The 19,333-nt window shown below is 35.5% G+C and overlaps 1 protein-coding gene across 1 annotated transcript; it reads right to left on the bottom strand.

The window, feature by feature from the left end:
* Positions 1-15,512: 15,512 nt before the first annotated feature.
* On the bottom strand, positions 15,513-18,953 carry LOC149212278 (TMV resistance protein N-like). Its single transcript, XM_089390585.1, has 4 exons — positions 17,830-18,953; positions 16,587-17,715; positions 16,101-16,463; positions 15,513-15,989 (listed from the first exon to the last, which is right to left on the bottom strand). Exons 1-4 carry the CDS (start codon positions 18,885-18,887, stop codon positions 15,513-15,515), a joined length of 3,027 nt encoding a protein of 1,008 aa, XP_089246711.1. The 5' UTR covers positions 18,888-18,953.
* Between the last annotated feature and the right edge of the window lie 380 nt (positions 18,954-19,333).

The following is a 19,333-nucleotide window of genomic DNA, read 5'->3' on the forward strand; positions in this document are numbered from 1 at the left end:
CTACATATATTGTACTTAATTTATTAAAGAAATTAATAAAACATTTATTCTTATTGTTGTTCATTTTGTGTTCTAAATATAATTGATCTAACTGGTAAAAGTAACAATTGAAAAGTAATACTGATTCACCCCCCCTCTCAGTATTTCCAACACTACTGTAGTGACCTTTCCTAGAAGATCTACAATAGATCGCACAAGAATTGATTTAGCTTGCAAAGCATCATCCATGTATATTTATCCACAAGTAGTAGATACTGCCAGTTCTTTTACACCATCTGTAAATTGCCCGCATATAGATCTATTTGAATATGCTCAGATTGTAAATTTTTCATCCCTGCAAGTTATTTGCCCAAGTTGCAATCAAAAGATAAATCTCAGTAGCCTTGCTGATTCTGTCATACATCAGAACCACCATCCAAGGACAGGAGTATCTCCTCCTACAACTTCTGTCACTCCGTGTCCAAATCCTAAGTGTTCTGAAATATCGTTCCCTCATGATACTGATCATGTATTAATGATTCACGAGCTTCCATCTTTGGAAAATGAATACCCCCGCCTCAAAGACATGTTTAGCAAAATGCTTCCTGATGGTATGCCTCGCTATGGTCTAGGATATCTGGAACAACTTGATGAGATAATCCCCCAATCCAGATTTGACAACTTTGTGCCTTCTGATTGTAAGAAGCCGTCAAAACCAGAAATGCACAAGTTCTTTTCGGTTATGGAAGGATGTAGGAAGCTTACACTTGATCATCAACGGATGACAAATATGCTTAATTGGGATTTATACGCTTATCCTGAGGCTGAAATTTTTGGCCTTACCACTCCATACCCAGAAAAAATAAGATTATCCCATGAATGGAAAACATATATGCAAAAGAACAACGTTTGGTTGTCTTTTTATGAATGGAAGAGGAAGCAAGAAAATACAGATGTACAAATGGCAGATGCTGAATCATCCTATGTTATTATAAATTAAATAATTAATAATATTATATTATTAATATTCTTTTATTTATTTTTTACAAAAACGCATACAAACTCTTTTAATATAATTATTAATTAATCAAATACAAATAAATGATTTTGCAAGCTTTCCCTTTCCACAACTCTACAAAGTATTTATATGGTGGCCAATAAAATAAAATATGAGCACAACTATTAGCTGATGTTGAGTTACGCTTAGACATCTTTTAGAATAGTTTAATTATATCAATAGTAACTTTCATCCTTAACGCCCAAAATCAGTGTTGTAAAGTTGTAAACCCTATGCCTATGCGCACTTGGTCAAATCAAAGAAAATGATTCCATGGCCCCTCTCAGTCACGTCTAAACACATATCTCACTTGGTGCGTAGAAACATACCATCAACCACATGCTGACATATATACCATTAAACCCCATGCTAAAATATTTAATAATGTTTGAGATTATGTTTGAGATTTTTTTGAACAATCATGTTTGAGATTTTTTTTTTAATATATATTTTTGAATAATTTTGTCTAAATTTTAATAAGGATTGGTTGGAATTGCAAGTTTGAGCTATATAGTCTATATTATTTCACTAGTCCCAAAGATTTTCAGAAGATTGAATCTATTTATACATTCCAACATTAAATCATTTATACATTCAAAAATGTAATTTAAACAATAAAAAATTGCAGGGGCATTGGATCCATTTATACATTCAAAAACACAATTTAAACAAAAAAAATTACAATGGCATAAAAAACTTATTGTATTCAAGTTAGAAAGACAAAAACTTAGAACAATTAGACTAAGCTATTACAAAATGTTTCCATATTATGGTTTATGCCCTTAATAATAACTAAAATGAAGATGACTACATACATACATCATAGATAAGGCTCATAACTAAAATGAAAATGACTACATACATACATGACACACATAGTTTGACAAAATCCATAGCTAAAATGAAGATGACCATATTGTACCTCTTTAAAAGTGAGGATAAAAGCATCCCCTCTAATTATAAGACCATATGATTAACCCCATTTTAGCCAATGGATTATTTTGGAAAAGAAGTTTAGCTATAACTAAAATGAAGATGACCATATTGTACTTCTTTAGAAGTGGGGATAAAAGCATCCCCTCTAATTATAAGGCCATATGATTAACCCCATAGGGATTATTTTGGAAAAGAAGATTAGCCTATGGATAGAAAGTCATGCTTAAAGAGGTAAATACCAAGACGGATTTAGAAGATATCATTTGACTGTCGACAACCTTGTTACTCTCAAAATCATTGTGGAGGAGTGTTGCAATAAGAAAATTGATCATATATGTTGTTTTGTTGACTTTAGAAAAGATTTTGAGACTATTCCCATGACAAACATATGAAAGAGGCTTGAAGAGATAACGATTATTCTTGAGTTGGGGGTTGTATGAGAACATTATTGCTAATCTCAGGACCGTTGAGGGTTGGCCAAAATAAATTAATTGTAATATTGGAGTCAAGCAAGGGTGTTTCTTGTCCCCTGCCCTTTTTGGCATACACATTAGTAAAGCTAGAAGAGTGTTTGGAAGATACAAATTGTGTTCGCCCCACACTCATTGGTATAGTCATAACTCTTCTCCTTTATGATAATGATATTGTTCTTTTGTCAAGGAAAAATTACGATCATGAAAAACAGCTAAGAATCCTCCAAGATTTTTGTTCCAATATGGGTGCAACTATTAATATTGACAAAAAAAAAGTCATGATAATCAAATCAATAAAGATCACATATGATATGAGAAAAAAAACTTGGTAGAATTTCATATGAATATCTTGGAATTGATATCCATCACAAGCTCAACTAGAATTGAGAAAAGGATAAATGGAGAATGGAAAGCTTATTATGGACTTGAAAATAATTGTGAGGCAACAAAGTTTTGGGTATGTGATAAAGAGAAACTCCTCTTTGAGACTCTTGTCACTGTTGTTATACTATATGGATGTGAGGTTTTGGGATGTAGTATCTCCAGGGAGTCGTGGAGGAAGATAGAACAAATAGTTTATAACCGACAATATCGAGATTAAAAGAAATACACCCTATCCTATCCTCTCGATCAAAGCAAGATTTTCCCATATTGAAAGCATGGCTATAATATAGGTATCTTATGTATAAGAAGAGGTTAAAGAATAAAAAATTGTAAGGGCATTGAATCCATTTATACATTCAAAAACACAATTTAATAAATAAAAAGTTTCAATATCATAAAAAAACATATTGTATTCAAGTTAGAAATACAAAAACATAGAACAATTAGACTAAGCTATTACAAAATGTTTCCATACTATGGATTATGCCCTTCATAATAACTAAAATAAAGATGACTACATACATACATACATAATAGATAAGGCTCATAACTAAACTGAAAATGACTACATACATACATGGCACATATAACTTGACAAGGGGCGTATCTAAAATGAAGATGAACACATTGTACCTATTTAAAAGTAGGGATAAAAGAATCCCCTCTAATTATAAGGCCATATGATTAACCACATTTTAGCTAAGAGATTATTTTGGAAAAAAAAGATTAGCCACTGGGAAGAAAGTCATGATAAAAGAGGTAAAGGCCAAGATGGATTTAAGAGATATCATTCAACTGTGGACCACCTTGTTACTCTCAGTATCATTATGGAGGAGTATTGCAATAAATAAAATTGTTCGCTTATGTTGTTTCATTGAATTTAGAAAAGTTTTTTCCATTATTCCCGTGACAAGCCTATGAAAGAAATTCGAAGAGATAATGGTTCTTCTTGAGTTGAGGGTTGTATGAGAACATTATTGATAATATCAGGGCCAATATTGAGGGCTGGTCGGAAGAAAAGAATTGTAATATCAGAGTCAAGAAAGGGTCTCCCTTGTCCCCTACCCTTTTTGGCATACACATTAGTAAAGCTATAAGATTGTTTGAAAGATACAAGTTGTGGTTACCCCACACTCATTGGTATAGTCATAACTCTTCTCCTTTATGCTAATGATATTGTTCTTTTAGAAATGAAACATTATGATCTTGACAAACAACTAAGAATCCTCTAAGGTTTCTGTTCCAAGATGGGTGTGACTATTAATATTGACAAATTTTTTTTCATGGTAATCAAATACATAAAGATCACATATGATACGATAAAAAAAATGGTAGAAGTTCATATAAATATCTTGGAATCAATATCCATCACAAGATCAATTAGAGTTATAGAATTGAGAAAAGGATAAATGGAGGATGAAAAGCTTATTATGGGCTTGGAAACAATTGTGAGTCAACAAATTTTGGGATATGCGATAAAGAGAAAATCCTCTTTAAGACTCTTGCCAGCCCTGTTATATTATATGGATGTGACATTTGGGGATGTAGTATCTTTATACAGTCATGGAGGAAGATAGAAAAATTCAAAAGTAGTTATTAACTGACAATATCAAGATTAAAATAAATATGCCCTATCCCATCCTCCTTATCAAAGCAAGACACTCCCCCATTGAAAGAATGACTATGATATTGGTATCTTATGTATAAGAAGAGGTAAAATAACATGGAATACAAGAGATTTCCTAAAATTGCTTCTAACTCTAGCAAAAACCACCACCTCTGACTAAAGCGGGGATAACATAAGGATGCCTTGGCTAGACCATTTGGGGATAAAGGAGGAAATCATTTTTCAAAATAAGGATACGATTAAAAATAATATTACAACAAATTTTAAGGAGAAATTGTGTGGTGATAAAGAGTTATAGGGAAAAAGAAAGCTACGATATTATAATGATGTGATCAACCCAAATCTCGAAAATCTAAAATATCTCTATGTCTTGGATATTGTAAATAAGAAACTAAGCATTGCTAAAATAAGAGAAAATTCTCATGAGTTCCATAATGAAATTGGGTACTAGTCAATTTTGAAAATACCATGGGTTGAAAGATTTTGTCACCTTGTGACAACAAAAAATGGGTTTAAAATTAATGGCAGATCCTCTTAGATTGTCCAACTATACTCACATTAGATCCAAATTTTAAAATAACTTTCACACCACCAACCTTCTTGACCTTCTAACTCAACAAAACCTATGGTGATCTTGGAACACTTCTTCTAAGTACTCTTACCTTCTAGGTCCATTAGACCATTTTGTCTTAGTGGACATCATCATCATCATCATATATATGTGTGTGGGTGGGTGTGTGGGTGAGGGGGGGTTTGGCAAGAAGGGTTTACTAATGCAATGACTAATTTAAAAATGGGTACCATTGTGTCTCTCTTATGACAATTAAAGTTGATATAATAAGATTAGTTTACATAATAATACCATATTATGAACTAGATACAAACATGTAGTTCAATATCCAATTTAGTCCATTACTAACCCTAGCTTTGGTATCACCTAGTCATTGCCTCTCAATCCCTTACAATTATTGATATAGATTCAAGAGAGGGAAATCCCTCGCCCCCTCCCCCAACCACTCTTCTTAATGTCAATGAAGTTTCCTTCCTAGCTTAGGTGATTTCCTTGAAGAAATCCACTCATAAGTCACAACCTTTTATACTTCAAATCAATCAAACCTTTAAGTAAAGCTTCTCACTACTTCTTCTCATCATATGGCATTGTCTTTGATTGAAAAAAGTCTAATTTAGTGGTTCACTAGTCTTTGGCTGTCACTAAGAGCAATGGATAACAAAATTCCAAAAAAATTGATGGCCATGATCAAAAGAAAGCTCACATATTACTTATGTGGACAATAATTCTATGCTTTTTGTTTGAAAAGGAAGAAGATTGAGATCTCATTTCTTGAAATGGATTGTCTTTTATGGGAAAAAGGGTAATGTGTCTTAATAGACATACTACAAAATTTGACACAAAATTGGATGTGCCCTCAATTATTTTAGTATTGTTTAACTTGTCTCATTTTCCTTTACATTGCTAAAATGAAGATCCATTATGGGTCATTTGCAATTATTTAGGGAAATATATAGATAAATCTAAGCCAAAATATAACGCATTTGCAAGTGCAAGAATTTAGTTTTGGAAAATGGACTACCTAAAACAATATTATAGAATCTAGATAACTAGAATCATATGAAAAAGCTACATTATGAACAACTCCCATTCAAATGTAAAGCATGTCATGAATATTATCACCTTTACAAAAATTGGTTAAAAGAAAAGAATATAAAAGCCTCAATTTAAGCCCTAGAAAAGGAGGATCAATGATAAACTTTAGAAAATGGGTACATGTCAAGTTGTGCATTTAGGCTTAGCAATTTTATCATGCACCAATATGCAAAAAGGAAAAATGGTTCCCACTACAAATAGGTTCATAATCCTTTCCCAAGTGGAGTTTGAACCATTGGTTGATACCTTAAGTCCTCTTTGAAAGGACAATGCGATTGTGATCCGAATTTTAACATGAACATAGCAAATTATAGATATAACGATAAATACAAAGATGCAACAAAAATAACACTTCATTTTATTAATATCAAATACTAAAATATGCTTACAAACAGAATGGAAATAAGACTAGCTTGAGCGATGGTAGTTTAACTCTGAGAAGAGATGTGGCGACTACATGCCTCTGAACTGCATTACGGCTTGAGGGCCTATTTATTATTGAGAAACAATGGAAAACCCTAAACATTCAAAAGCCTAACCCTAGGAGATGAAATACCAAACTATGGGCCCTGTTGGGGTAAATTGGTACATCAACTTCCCGGGGTGTAACTTTGGCATACGATTTTCGTTTGATGCACACAATACCTCGTTAGAAAGATATACCGGAGGACTACAATTGCTGACATAAAGTATTAAATTAGAAAGACCTATTTGTCATTGGTGATTTTCCAAAAAAACATCGTTTAGGGCCTCAAAACGGCTCCGGAAATTCAGGACCTGAAAAATTGCCAAAAATAGTAAATTATGCTACAATTAAGGAAACTGAAAAAAACAATGGTGGGGGTCCAAGCAGAATAGGCTAGTGGTCACCAATATCCACCTTGATCATTCCTCCCCCCTTAGGAAGCAATGGTCCCCATTGCGTTGAGTTTCTCCATGAGATGAGGAAACTTTTACTGAACTTGGTCCTTGGTAAGCCACTTGCCTTGGTGAATGAGTTGGCCTGCTTTGACAACTCGATATAGTTGGATCTTTTGTTGTCGGGTATTCTTGATCTTTGTGCCCATGATCCGATTAGTTGTGGCTTGTTCCATGCAGTTTGGATTTAACTCTGTAGGTGTGAGTTGTTTTGCAATGTCTGATGTGTCCAACAATAGTGGGAAGTATGGTCGAAAGCGATCCAAATTAAGTAAGATTAGGTGTTTTAATTTTTAAGTAATTTATTATAAATTTTGTTATTGGATATAATATTAACATCAACGTATAAATTGAGAGAAAAACAGACCAATCCATGAACTACTCGTGTCATCCATCTCCGTGTGCTTTCAGTGAGCATTATGAATTTATGATGAGTGAGAAGGCCGATGTCATACAAATTTCATTTCAAAAGATGTTATGGGACGCTTTAGACAATCAGTGTGTGAAAGCGATGTGTAGGAACACTGTATAAAACATGTCCATAAAATGTTGAAATATGTACCATTAAACCCTATGCCCACTCACACAACATAAAATAAAATAATAAATTAAACACCATACACTAAATTAATAATTGATTTATTATTTTTTATATATGATCTATTAATAAAAATAAATTATATCCTACAAACAAATTGTAAAATCAATGAGCCAATTATAATTGATTTATTATTTTTTATATATGATGTATTAATAAAAATAAAATTATATCCCACAAACATATTGTAAAATCAATGAGCAAATTATTATATGGCCTTTTTGACTTGCGCGCAGACACAGACCATCAACCGCGCACATTTTTATTTTACATTACAACAGGAAACAGCTGTCGGCGACAAGAGGTTTCGAATTTCCATTTCACTCCCACTTCCATCCTTTACCCGGAAAATCGATCGTACTTCGTATAGATTTACCTCTCTCACTCAGCTCTTTCTCGAAATCACTTACGAAAATTATTGAACACATGACCCATGAAAATTGAAAACCATATTCCAATGCTTTTAACGAGTAATGGAATTTTCCCAGAACTTCACCGGTCGGACTAATTTTTAATGGACCTTTTGGTTTTATCTGTTAACAATTTCAAAAAAAAATTGTACCCGTTAATAATTATGTTTTGTTCTATCATTTAAATTTTTGGAAAAAATATATTTTTTAATAGAGTTATTTTCAGTGAGATTTTTTGGAGTTTTTTTCGATGAGAAAAATCACAATTTTTTTCTAAAATCACAAATTTGATGGGTAACCTAACCTCTGCACAATCGAAGTGTCTTAGGGGTTATTCAGGGTGTTGAATCATATATACAGTCAAAAAACAAGTTTAAATAATGCAATAACACAAATATCAAGATTTCACGTCAAAATTTTCCGTGGAATTCCAATGTACAAAAAGTCACACTATAGATAACTCCTTTGTTAATGTATTTGATTTTTAAAATTTAAGGAAATTCGTTTAAATTAAAAATTGTATCTGTCAAATATTATGTTTTTTCTATAATTTAAATTTTCAAAAAAAAATTGATAATGTATTTAAATTTTTAAATTAAAAGAAAAATTGTTTAAATTGTTGTATGTTTGTGTTTTTTTGGTATATTTTTTAAACAATTTTGTCCAAAATTTGATAAGGATTTGTTGGAATTACAATTTTGATAAAGATTTGTTGTTGGAATTACAAGTTTGAATTATATATTATATACAATTTCACTACTATAAGAGCTTTTCAAAGCATTAAATCTATTTATATATTCAAAAATGCAATTTAAACAATAAAAAATTGCAGAGTCATTGAATCCATTTATACATTTAAAAACACAATTTAAACAACAAAAAATTACAATCTCATAAATAACATATTATATTCAAGTTAGAAAGACAAAAACCTAAACAATTAGACTAAGCTATTACAAAATATTTTCTTACTATGGATTATGCCCTTCATAATAACTAAAATGAAGATGACTACATAAATACATAATAGATAACACTCATAACCAAAATAAAAATGACTACATACATATATGGCACAAATAGCTTGACAAAGGCCATAGCTAAAATGAAGATGACCACATTCTACCTCTTTAGAAGTGGGGATAAACTGCATCCCCTCTAATTATAAGGCCATATGATTAACCTCATTTTAGCCAAGGGATTATTTTGGAAAACAAGATTAGCCTATGCTTAAAAAATCAAGATAAAAGATGTAAAGAACAAGATGGATTTACGAAATATCATTCAACTGTGGACCACCACGTTACTCTCAAGATCATTGTGGAGGAGTGTTGCAATAATAAAATTGATCGTTTATGTTGTTCCATTGACTTTAGAAAGGTTTTTGACATTGTTTCGAGTGCCTTGATTCCCATTGACATCAAAGGTGGGATATCTTGCATTGGTTAACGACTTCCCCAATGGTCGGTAATCCAATGATTCTTGCTTATGTTCGACATCGACACCATTTATTCACATATGCAAGATTGCACACAGGTGTGTAGCAGTTGAAGACTATATGGTTTTGTACACAGATTTGCAGCAGTTTGGATTTTTGTATCAACATTTCCATTATCATTTGCAGCAACAGTCACCTTTCCTCAGTGTTTGGGGACATACAACTCCTCAGGCATGGGGGAGAATGGGACCTTCAGTTCATCCTTCAGCTCTTCATTTCATCCTTCAGCCTTCTTCGTAGGTCAGATCAACAGTTACATCAGCTCCAGCCTTTCCATCCTCCACTTCATCTTGCAACACTATACACATCAACGACAAAGGTAAAACTTGAGGTAAATTTGGCTTAAGATTCTCTAATTCATTAGAAGGTTTAGGAAACTTAATGATTCACTACTTCTCATTCCATCCATTTTATCTTTCATAAACCTTTTGTTTGCCCTCCATTCATTATGCTGATACTCTGATTACAAGACCATGTAAGAGCAATTCCTTGTGGTATAAAAGTAGTATCTTAGTGTCTTCTCCTCCCATGATAAAAAAATCGTAGGATGAAGTCATTATTGCCATGAAGTGATAAAAGAAACCACCTATAATCATTGGCCTTATGATGACAGAGTATGCAAGCATCCATCCACATACTTACCATCTCCATCGCCACCTCATTTCATCCATTATCTCTTCCTCATCCATCCCTTTGCTGTCCTCAATTTGTATTGCTCTGAAAATCATTATGATATGTTAATGTGAAGAGTGCTGCTCCGTAAGAACCAACACCTCCAAATATTCAAATAGTGCTGCTCCACATGAACCAATACTCCCAAATATTCAAGCAATGTTGTCCCACAAGAACCAACATTTGCAAAACAATGTTAAGAATTTGTCAATGAGCAAGGGAATTGTTTGCATGAGGACATGCAAATCCTCAGGCATGGGGGGGTGTTGGGCCTCAAATATGCCCAATTTTCCACTATATATTACTGCCATTCATAACCTAAATTCATATACTTTTACACTCATTCTGTACCATAATTCCTCAACTTGCTGTCAAATCACGTTTTGCATCTTGTGGTTGATTATCATTAGTTTTCTTAGCTTTTCGGTGGTTACGGATGATTTTTCCATGATTTACTAATGAATATTTTTTCTGAGTTCATTTGCCACAGGTTTCCATTGCCAAAATTCCTCACAGGTCAATTAAACTAGTTGGTGCAAGTAGAGTATGAAAATACCCAATTTGGGGCTTCGACATTTCGGCACACTTCCGGGGAAAACCAAGGGAGTTATTGTCAAAAATGATGTTATAACACCTTCCCATGAGTTGGATTGCACTCAAGTCTCACATGTGGGTCTCTAAAAGAAAATCAACAAATCTGCTCAAAATTCGCTCAGTTTCCAAACTGCCAAGTTTGACCTCAATTTGTGTGCAGATGGAGGTGAATTTGGAAAATATGAGCAAATGAGTTTGTTACCAATATAAAAAATTATCTATATCCAAAACCGTTCTCCAGATTCGAATTTCTCTAGAAGTTATACGCGGGTTTTTGAGACAATTTTATAAAAAATGATTGTTTTTCCAGAGTTCTAGAATCTTGCAAAAAGAGCCATACAACCAACTTCGGGAATGATTTCTGAGAATATCGATTTGAATGAGACAAATACAAGAGAGATTTTTGTTTAAACTATAACAAATTATGCTCTCTCCAAACCGTTTTTCAAAATTATCCATGGTTAGGAAGATATGCCAATATCGTTGAGGTCAATTTGTTAAAAATGGGCAATTTTCCAAAATTGGGGAAAATGACTAATTCACCTTGTAAATCTTATAAATGGCTTAGCCATGGCCTGTATTGTAAGATTTTTTGGAAGAAGGAGGATAGATAAGGAGGATAGATTGAAAGGATTGAAAGAAGGTATCCATATGAATTTATGTCTTGAATTTTAATATAATTCCAATTCTGTTCTTAAATGTTGTAAGTGATTTTGGTTCTTGAGTTTTAAGTGATTTTAGTTAATCTGGGCTTGCTCCAAGAGTGGAAAGGATCCACCACCTCTGGAAAAAAGTCTTACAGTTAGTTTAGATCTTAGGATTATTTTGCTTTGTTAATTTACAATAACATTTTGTGTGATTGCTTAGGTTTTTTTTTTTACTTAAAGTTCCTGTTGTAATTTCATAGACCAAGTCGACAAAGATAAACTTCCTTGATTGATAAAACTTGATCAAGGTCATGCTGAGCGATGATTTAATATATCAACATTTCTTTTGAGAATCTTACTATACAGAAACATTTATGAACTCTTCTTGATTCAAATTCACAGTTGAAGCATTGAAAGTATTTTAAACCCATACTCGACATTCCTCATGAATTTGATGGCATTACATGAATGCTCCAATTCTATGTTCCTTAGTTGACTATGCAATATAATGAAAACAAGGTTGTGTTAACATTAAGAATTGTGTGCATTACTATAGAATCTCTTTGAAGTTTCGTGTGAGCAATAGTTTCAATTTCGTGAGTTTCGTTAAATAGCTTCAGTCCTTTGAGTTTTTTTGTATGCAAGAGTCTCGAATTCTTTGAAGTTTCGTTATGAATGATAGCTTTGATTTTTTCTAAATTTTATCATGAACAATAGGTTAAATCTCCTCTGAGTTTTATCATAAAAAAAGTTAGATTCCTTTGAGTTTTGATTGTGAACAATAGTTTTAATTATGAATAGAGGTTTTGATTTATCTGAGTTTTGTCACTAGCTTGATTAGGACAATAGATTTGATGAATTCTTTGACAATAGAGTTTCAATTTTCTTACATGTCATTTGTTTCGATTGCTCTGAGTTTTATAATTCGATTGCTTGATATAGCATTAGTTTAGAAGCATGGAAATTTTTAAGGGCTAATCTTCGCCCAGTGGGCTAATTTTCCATATTTTTCCACAAAAAAGATTCGCCAATTGGATTTATAAAAGACGATTCACCCAAATTTTAGAATATAAAAATATTTTACCTTAAAAATCGCCAACATTATGTAGAGACTATATTACATAGAGACTATATATAAAATCATTATAAATTTGAATGATTTTACAAATATATCAATAAACATTTTATAGTTTGCATATTAGGGATTAGTGAGATTTGCCAATGTTTTTAAACTTCAAGAAAATTTTCCATCCTTAAAATTTTCCTTGTTTAGAAGCCTTTGCATTTGAATGTCTTTTGTTGATTGAGCCAAAGTAGATCAGAAACTTTGGAGCTTAGTTTAGATTTCGTATTCATTAGTTTAAATTAGATTTCATATTCGTGAGCTTAGCATAGATTTAGTGTTCATGCTTTTTGATTTAGTGTACATGCTCTTCGAATAGAATCCTCTGTCTTGATTAGCATTAGAGTGATTGAATGAATGATTTCATTGAACATAGGTTGAATTCTGTAGATAGCTTATGAGTATTTTGTAGTTAATGCATCAGTGTGGTTTCATTGTAGTTAAGTTTTACTTGCATTGAAATTAAGTTTTGATTGATTTACTTTACTTAGATTGAGATTAAAATTGTTTAGTGATTTTTATTCTGTATTTAATTCAGAAATAGGAATAGGAATCATTTTTAGGAATTTGATGTTAATTTAGGTTAGATGCTCTGATCCTGCGTTACCTGTGCTTGTGTCTCTAAGTATTACGACCCCAGATTGATAATTTAATGCTGGAGTTATAACACGTAATTTCCCCAACAACACCTCTTCAGTTGAGGGTTGTATGAGAACAATATTGCTAATCTCAAGACCTTTGAGGGTTGGTCAGAAGAAATTAATTGTGTTCCTTGTCCCGTACCCTTTTTGGCATACACATTAGTAAAGCTAGAAGAGTGTTTGGAAGATACAGGTTGTGGTCGCCCCACACTCATTGGTATAGTCATAACTATTCTCTTTTACGCTAATGGTATTTCTCTTTTGGCAAGGAAACCTTACAATCTTGTCAAACAACTAAGAATCCACCAAGATTTTTGTTCCAGTATTGGTACGACTAGTAATATTGACAAAACAAAAGTCATAATAATCAAATCCATAAATATCACATATGATACGACCAAAAAAATTAGTATAAGTTCATAAAAATATCTTGGAATCGATATCCATCACAAGCTCAAGTAGAATTATAGAATTGAGAAAAGGATAAATGGAGGGTGGAAAGCTTGTAATGGATTTGAAAACAATTTTTAGTCAACGAATTTTAAGATATGTGATAAAGAGAAACTCTTCTTTGAGCCTCTTGTCACCCCTGTTACACTATATGGATGTGAGGTTTGGGGATGTATTATCTCCAGAGAGTTGTGGAAGAAGATAGAACAAATTCAAAAGTAGTTTATAAGTGACAATATCAAGATTAAAAGAAATACACCCTATCCTATATTTATGATTAATATTAACTTGAAAACTTCGCTTCGATTATTTGGACATTCCTATTCGCTATAATAACCACTAAGAGCCATATTGAATATTAACCATGGCCACATTCAAAAAAATATGCCGAAAACGAAATCCATTGTTCGGAAAGGTATGTTTGGAATTGGATGTCAGTGAATGTTGTAAAAAAAGCCCATGTTTCTAGCCAGGTTGGTTCCTTCAAATTAGAGTTTCCAAACGGATGAAATCACAAAATTACAATGCGAGCATTCTGATAAATAACAAAAATATAATTAATTCTGATAATGCGGGCATTCTAACACATAATTGCATATTCTGTTAACTGCAGATAATTATATGGTAGAGAGAAGGTCATGTGCTGGTTCCGTGATTCTCCAATCCAGGATTTAGCCTTTTACAAATGGAACATCAAGTGATTAAAGCTCTCCTGCAGACCGATGATCAACTGTTGTCACTGCAAAAACTGTGTTCTTAGGCTTTGATCTCATCGAGGTACTCTCCCATCGCAGTGCAAAGCTGGACAGTCAGAGTCATCAAGCTTCTCCAACAACCTCAAACGTTCAACACCTTCCAGCTCTTCTATCTTGCTGCATCCATGAACATCCAGTTGTTTAAGTTTTGTCAGCTGCCCCAAACCCCGTATTCTCTTCAGATTTTCACATCCAGATGCTCGCAGCTCCTCCAGAGATACCAATGTTTCAATACCTGCCAGTTCCTCCACTTCTGTCCACCCGCTAAGGTTTAGCGTTTGAAGTTTGGCAAGACCAAAAAGGCCCAGATCTATTTTCTTCAATTTAGGACAAGAAATCAAGCTCAGCTGGATGAGCGTAGTCGGCAATGTTCTAACATCAACAAGACCAGGACAACATTTGACTTCCAACACGCTCAACAGTCCGAGGGAATCCGGCAAACACTTCAATCTCGGGCAATTAACCAGTCTCAATTCCTTCAAATTACTTAGGACGCTGAGCGAAGGCGGCAGCATTTTCGAGAAAGAGCCATCCAATTCCAAAACTTCCAGATTGCAGAGGTTTTCAAAAGTGCTAGGTAATTCCTTTATATGTAATTCTTGGAGAGACGGTGGAAGTTGGAGAGGCATTAATTGGTTCATCTCCTCGGCCAACAGTGCCTGCCTAAAGTGTGTTAGAGAGGCACTGTCACTCGTCTCCCTCATCCTCGGACACTCCCTCACCGCCCATTTCCTCTCCGCCCATTCCCTCTCTGCCCTCCACGCTTCCCACCTCCTCTCGTACAGCTTCCTCCGCAATCTTCGCTCACAACCAAGGAGGCAGGTAAGTAACAACTACATCGTCGGCAAGGACACCCACGTCCAGGACGGCAAGGACACCCACGTCAAGGAAATTATGACCAACACAGACGTCACGGCCATCAGATACGCGAGAGGCGTTATTCTCCGCTTCATCCTCCACCGCCGGACCATCCACTTGTCACTCCACATCATCTCCTCCAACTCCACCCACTTCTCAAACTCCACCCGCTCATCAAACTCCACCAACTGCTTCTCGCTCTCCCTTTTCCTGTCCATCTGCCGGTCTATCCACTTGTCCCTCCACACCCTCTCCTCCGACTCCACCCACTGATCCTCCTTCTCCTTCTCCTTCTCCTCTTGTACCACTCCTGGACGTGCCGCTTCCTCCGTCTCGCTATATTTTTGTGGGTTGTGGTCGAAATAATCAAACTATCGCTACCTCTTAGATCAAGATATTTAAGCCTAATTAACTTCTCGAAGGAATTTGGAAGCCTCTTCAAATTGCAGGAGCCCGACAGATTGAGGTGTTCGAGGGTGACCAAATTGCCAAACGAATCCGGCAGTGACTTCATTTTCCAAGCATTTATTAACTCAAAACGCTTCAAAGATGGCAGCTGACAAAATTCATCAGGCAGTGATGTCATATTGTTCTGCCTGTGTAACCAGATGTAAATCTCTTCGAGGTGCTTCAACTGTCCAATGGACTTGGGAAGCTTTGAGAGAGGAGCCAAAATCTTTAACTCCCGCAGCTGCAAAGGTGCCTGCAAAATGTTAAAGTATTTAAACTATAATAAAGATGCAGAAATTCAATTTTGCGGTGCGAGATATCCATAGCGCACAGAAAGTTACTCCTTGACAAATTTCTTATTTACCTGCGCTTTGCATTGCCACAATATTTTCAATGCTTTCCCGGCTACGTGTAGGACTCTTAGATTCTCCTTTGGAATCCAGGAAGGCAGAGAAGAGTGGCCACACTTGTACCAGCGAAGCCATCTCAGATTTGGCAAAGCCACCGTCCTCAAAATGCTTTCCAAAAGCTGGTCTTCGGTAACAAGAAGTTGCAAGTTGTCCATAGTAACAGTTTTGTGCAGTCTATTGCAAAGCTTCATCACGGGGTTCCCCAACAGCTCATGAGTCGTCCTTTTGAACCATGTCATGTCTGACCGGAATGGTGCATAATACTTTGGCTCTTGATTTGCACTAGGAACCATCCTAATTCCGCGAACATTGTGATTCTGTAAATACAGACAAGAATTGAAACATTATGCTTCTTTAAAAACAATGAAGAATTTGAACATCGGGATTCCGTAAATATTGAATAAACTCTTTTTAAAGGCTTGAATGACTGAAGCACTTACAGCTGGTTGCTCTAACATACGCAACAAACTACCAATGTTGCTGTTCTCCGTCCGATCCCACAAGCAAGGAATGTGGAATCCTAAACTCTGAGCGATCCCTCTTCCCAATTCTCTTAGGTGATCGTGCATATGTATACAATTTTCACCGTCTACCTCAACAAGAGATTTGTTCCGTAAATTTTGAAATACAGAGAAGCCTTTGCACCCTGATTGGTCCCATACTTTCATGGCCGTATCCATCTTTTCTCTTATGAGAAAACAAGAAATATATAAAAATAGTTGTTTCTCCTCTTCATCGAGTGAATCAAAACTAATTTTAAGAATTTGTTGTATATCAGGATGCCCATATTTAAGTCTCCTCAATTCGGCCTCCCAGTAAGTTTCATCTGTGTTTCCACGAAAATGACTCCCTATTACTTTTAGGGATAAAGGCAATCCAGCGCAAATCTTTAAAATACTATCTACAAAATATTGAAAACAGGGGAGCGGATGGGGCTGGCAGAAAGCATGGCGGCAGAAGAGCTCCCTGGAGTGATGTGTATTCAGGCCAGTTAACTGATAAATCGATTCAGGTTGTATTCCTGACCTTGCAAGAACACATTTGTTCCGGGACGTAATCAAAATTAAACAGTTTGAGGGAAAGGTATATTTATCTGCACCTGGCAAAAGTGCATCCAGCTGATCCAGATGATCTACATCATCCAAAATTAGCATGCCGTGAGAAAAGGATCGGAAACACGACATGAGCTGCTGTTTACCAATATCAATACTGTCTATTTGGTAATCGTTTCCAAACAAGCTCCGAAGAAGTTTTTTCTGCAAACCAACTAGAGAGCCTCCTCCGCTTTTAGCTGTATCTCTAACTGCAGATAAAAAGCAGGTTCTACGATAGTAGGGTCTCTTCCGATTGAAGAGTTCTTTTGCCAGTGTTGTCTTTCCTATTCCACCTAACCCTACAATGGCCGCGACCTTGGGTCTATTTTCAGGCAGTTTCGATAAGAAACTTTCGAAATGTTTCACCTTCTCCTCCAAACCCGTTGGATAATCGGCCACATAGAGCTCTTTCTCTTTCTTTTTGACCTTTTTCAACAGAAGTTCAACCAGCTTCTCCAGCAGCACGCCCTCGTCGCTGGTTATTCAAAACAAAATATATATAACTAGTGAGAAACAAACATCCATCCATCTATATATTTTAAAATAGGTAGCATAAAGTAATATGATAACGGGAGTGTTGAATTCTCACCCATCAAAAGCGGCCAGCTCAAAACCGCTTATTTCTGAAACAGTAGCAAGAGCCTTTCTCCAATTTTCGATAGTATTGGAGCTATACCGTGGCTTCGCTTCCTGAGTTTCAGAGTCATATGTCGTTTTCTTTTCGAGATTCCGTAAGGCGTCAGCGTACACTCCATCTTTGCCCTGCGTCCACCGTAGATCAGCAGGTGTGACGTTATAGAACACTGGAATGATGGGAGCCTTCGATTCCAACATGTCGACAAGCTCGTCGAGACACCAGCGAGAATCCGCAAAACCAGGAGATAAAATAGCCACATGAACAGCGGCTGTTGCAATAGCATCTTTTATCTGAGCACTTATGTTTTCTCCCTCTTGCATTTCTGGTTTGTCCAGAAAGGCTCGCACATGATGTACAAGAAGGCGGTGATACAGATGGCTGGCAAATGTCTTCTTGGCATCGGGGCCCCGATGGCTTATAAAGACATCGTGCCCGTAAGAAATGCTGCTGTTCTCATTGGTATCAACAGCCGTGGAGGCCGAGGTCGACGCCTCAAAGTCATTAGCAGCTCGGGGGTAATCGGTAGGAGGAGCCCGACTTTCACTGACAATTTCAATTTCAAATGCAGATGAAGCAGCCGTGTAGGCGGAGGTCGACGCCTCAAAGTCATTAGCAGCTCGGGGGTAATCGGGAGGAGGAGCCGGACTTTCAATTTCAATTTCAATTTCAAATGCAGATGAAGCAGCCGTGTAGGCGGAGGTCGACGCCTCAAAGTCATTAGCAGCTCGGGGGTAATCGGGAGGAGGAGCCGGACTTTCAATTTCAATTTCAAATGCAGATGAAGCAGCCGTGGAGAAGGAGGTCGACGCCTCAAAGTCATTAGCAGCTCGCGGGTAATCGGGAGGAGGAGCCGGACTTTCAATTTCAATTTCAATTTCAAATGCAGATGAAGCAGCGGTGGAGAAGGAGGTCGACGCCTCAAAGTCATTAGCAGCTCGGGGGTAATCCGGAGGAAGAGCCGGACTTTCAATTTCAATTTCAATTTCAGATGCAGATGACCGGCATGCCATTGCTAATTGGAGTATGAAAACGGAAATAGGAAGCTTTGAAGGGATGAGCAAATTGCCGAGGGAGGAGCTGAGTTATGAGTCGGGGAAGATTAGAAAGAAAATGTGAGAGAGGATGCATACTTATAATAAGTCAGCGAAACCAACGGTGGGTCAGCATCATTTGTCGCTATCCCTTAATAAATTATTAGGTTCAATATATTATAATACACCCAAATTTAATCTGTGCTCTTTATATGGCGGGTAGGCTGGACCTGTTAAGATTTCAGATTTTTTTAATAATATATATTTTGTAATTTTATTTATAGATTAGAAAAAATATTAAAATTATTAAATATAAATTCAACCATTAAACAAAAATTACAATTCCACTCATCTTCGTGACAAATTCCAAATCATTATGAAAAAATAGAAATCCTACCGCATTTAAACTTTTACCTTCCTTTCAT

This window comes from Pinus tabuliformis, chromosome 1_1 (genome assembly GCF_031772625.1).
Source record: "Pinus tabuliformis cultivar Carrire ecotype Pingquan chromosome 1_1, CPIR1, whole genome shotgun sequence".
Taxonomy (NCBI): Eukaryota; Viridiplantae; Streptophyta; class Pinopsida; order Pinales; family Pinaceae; genus Pinus; species Pinus tabuliformis.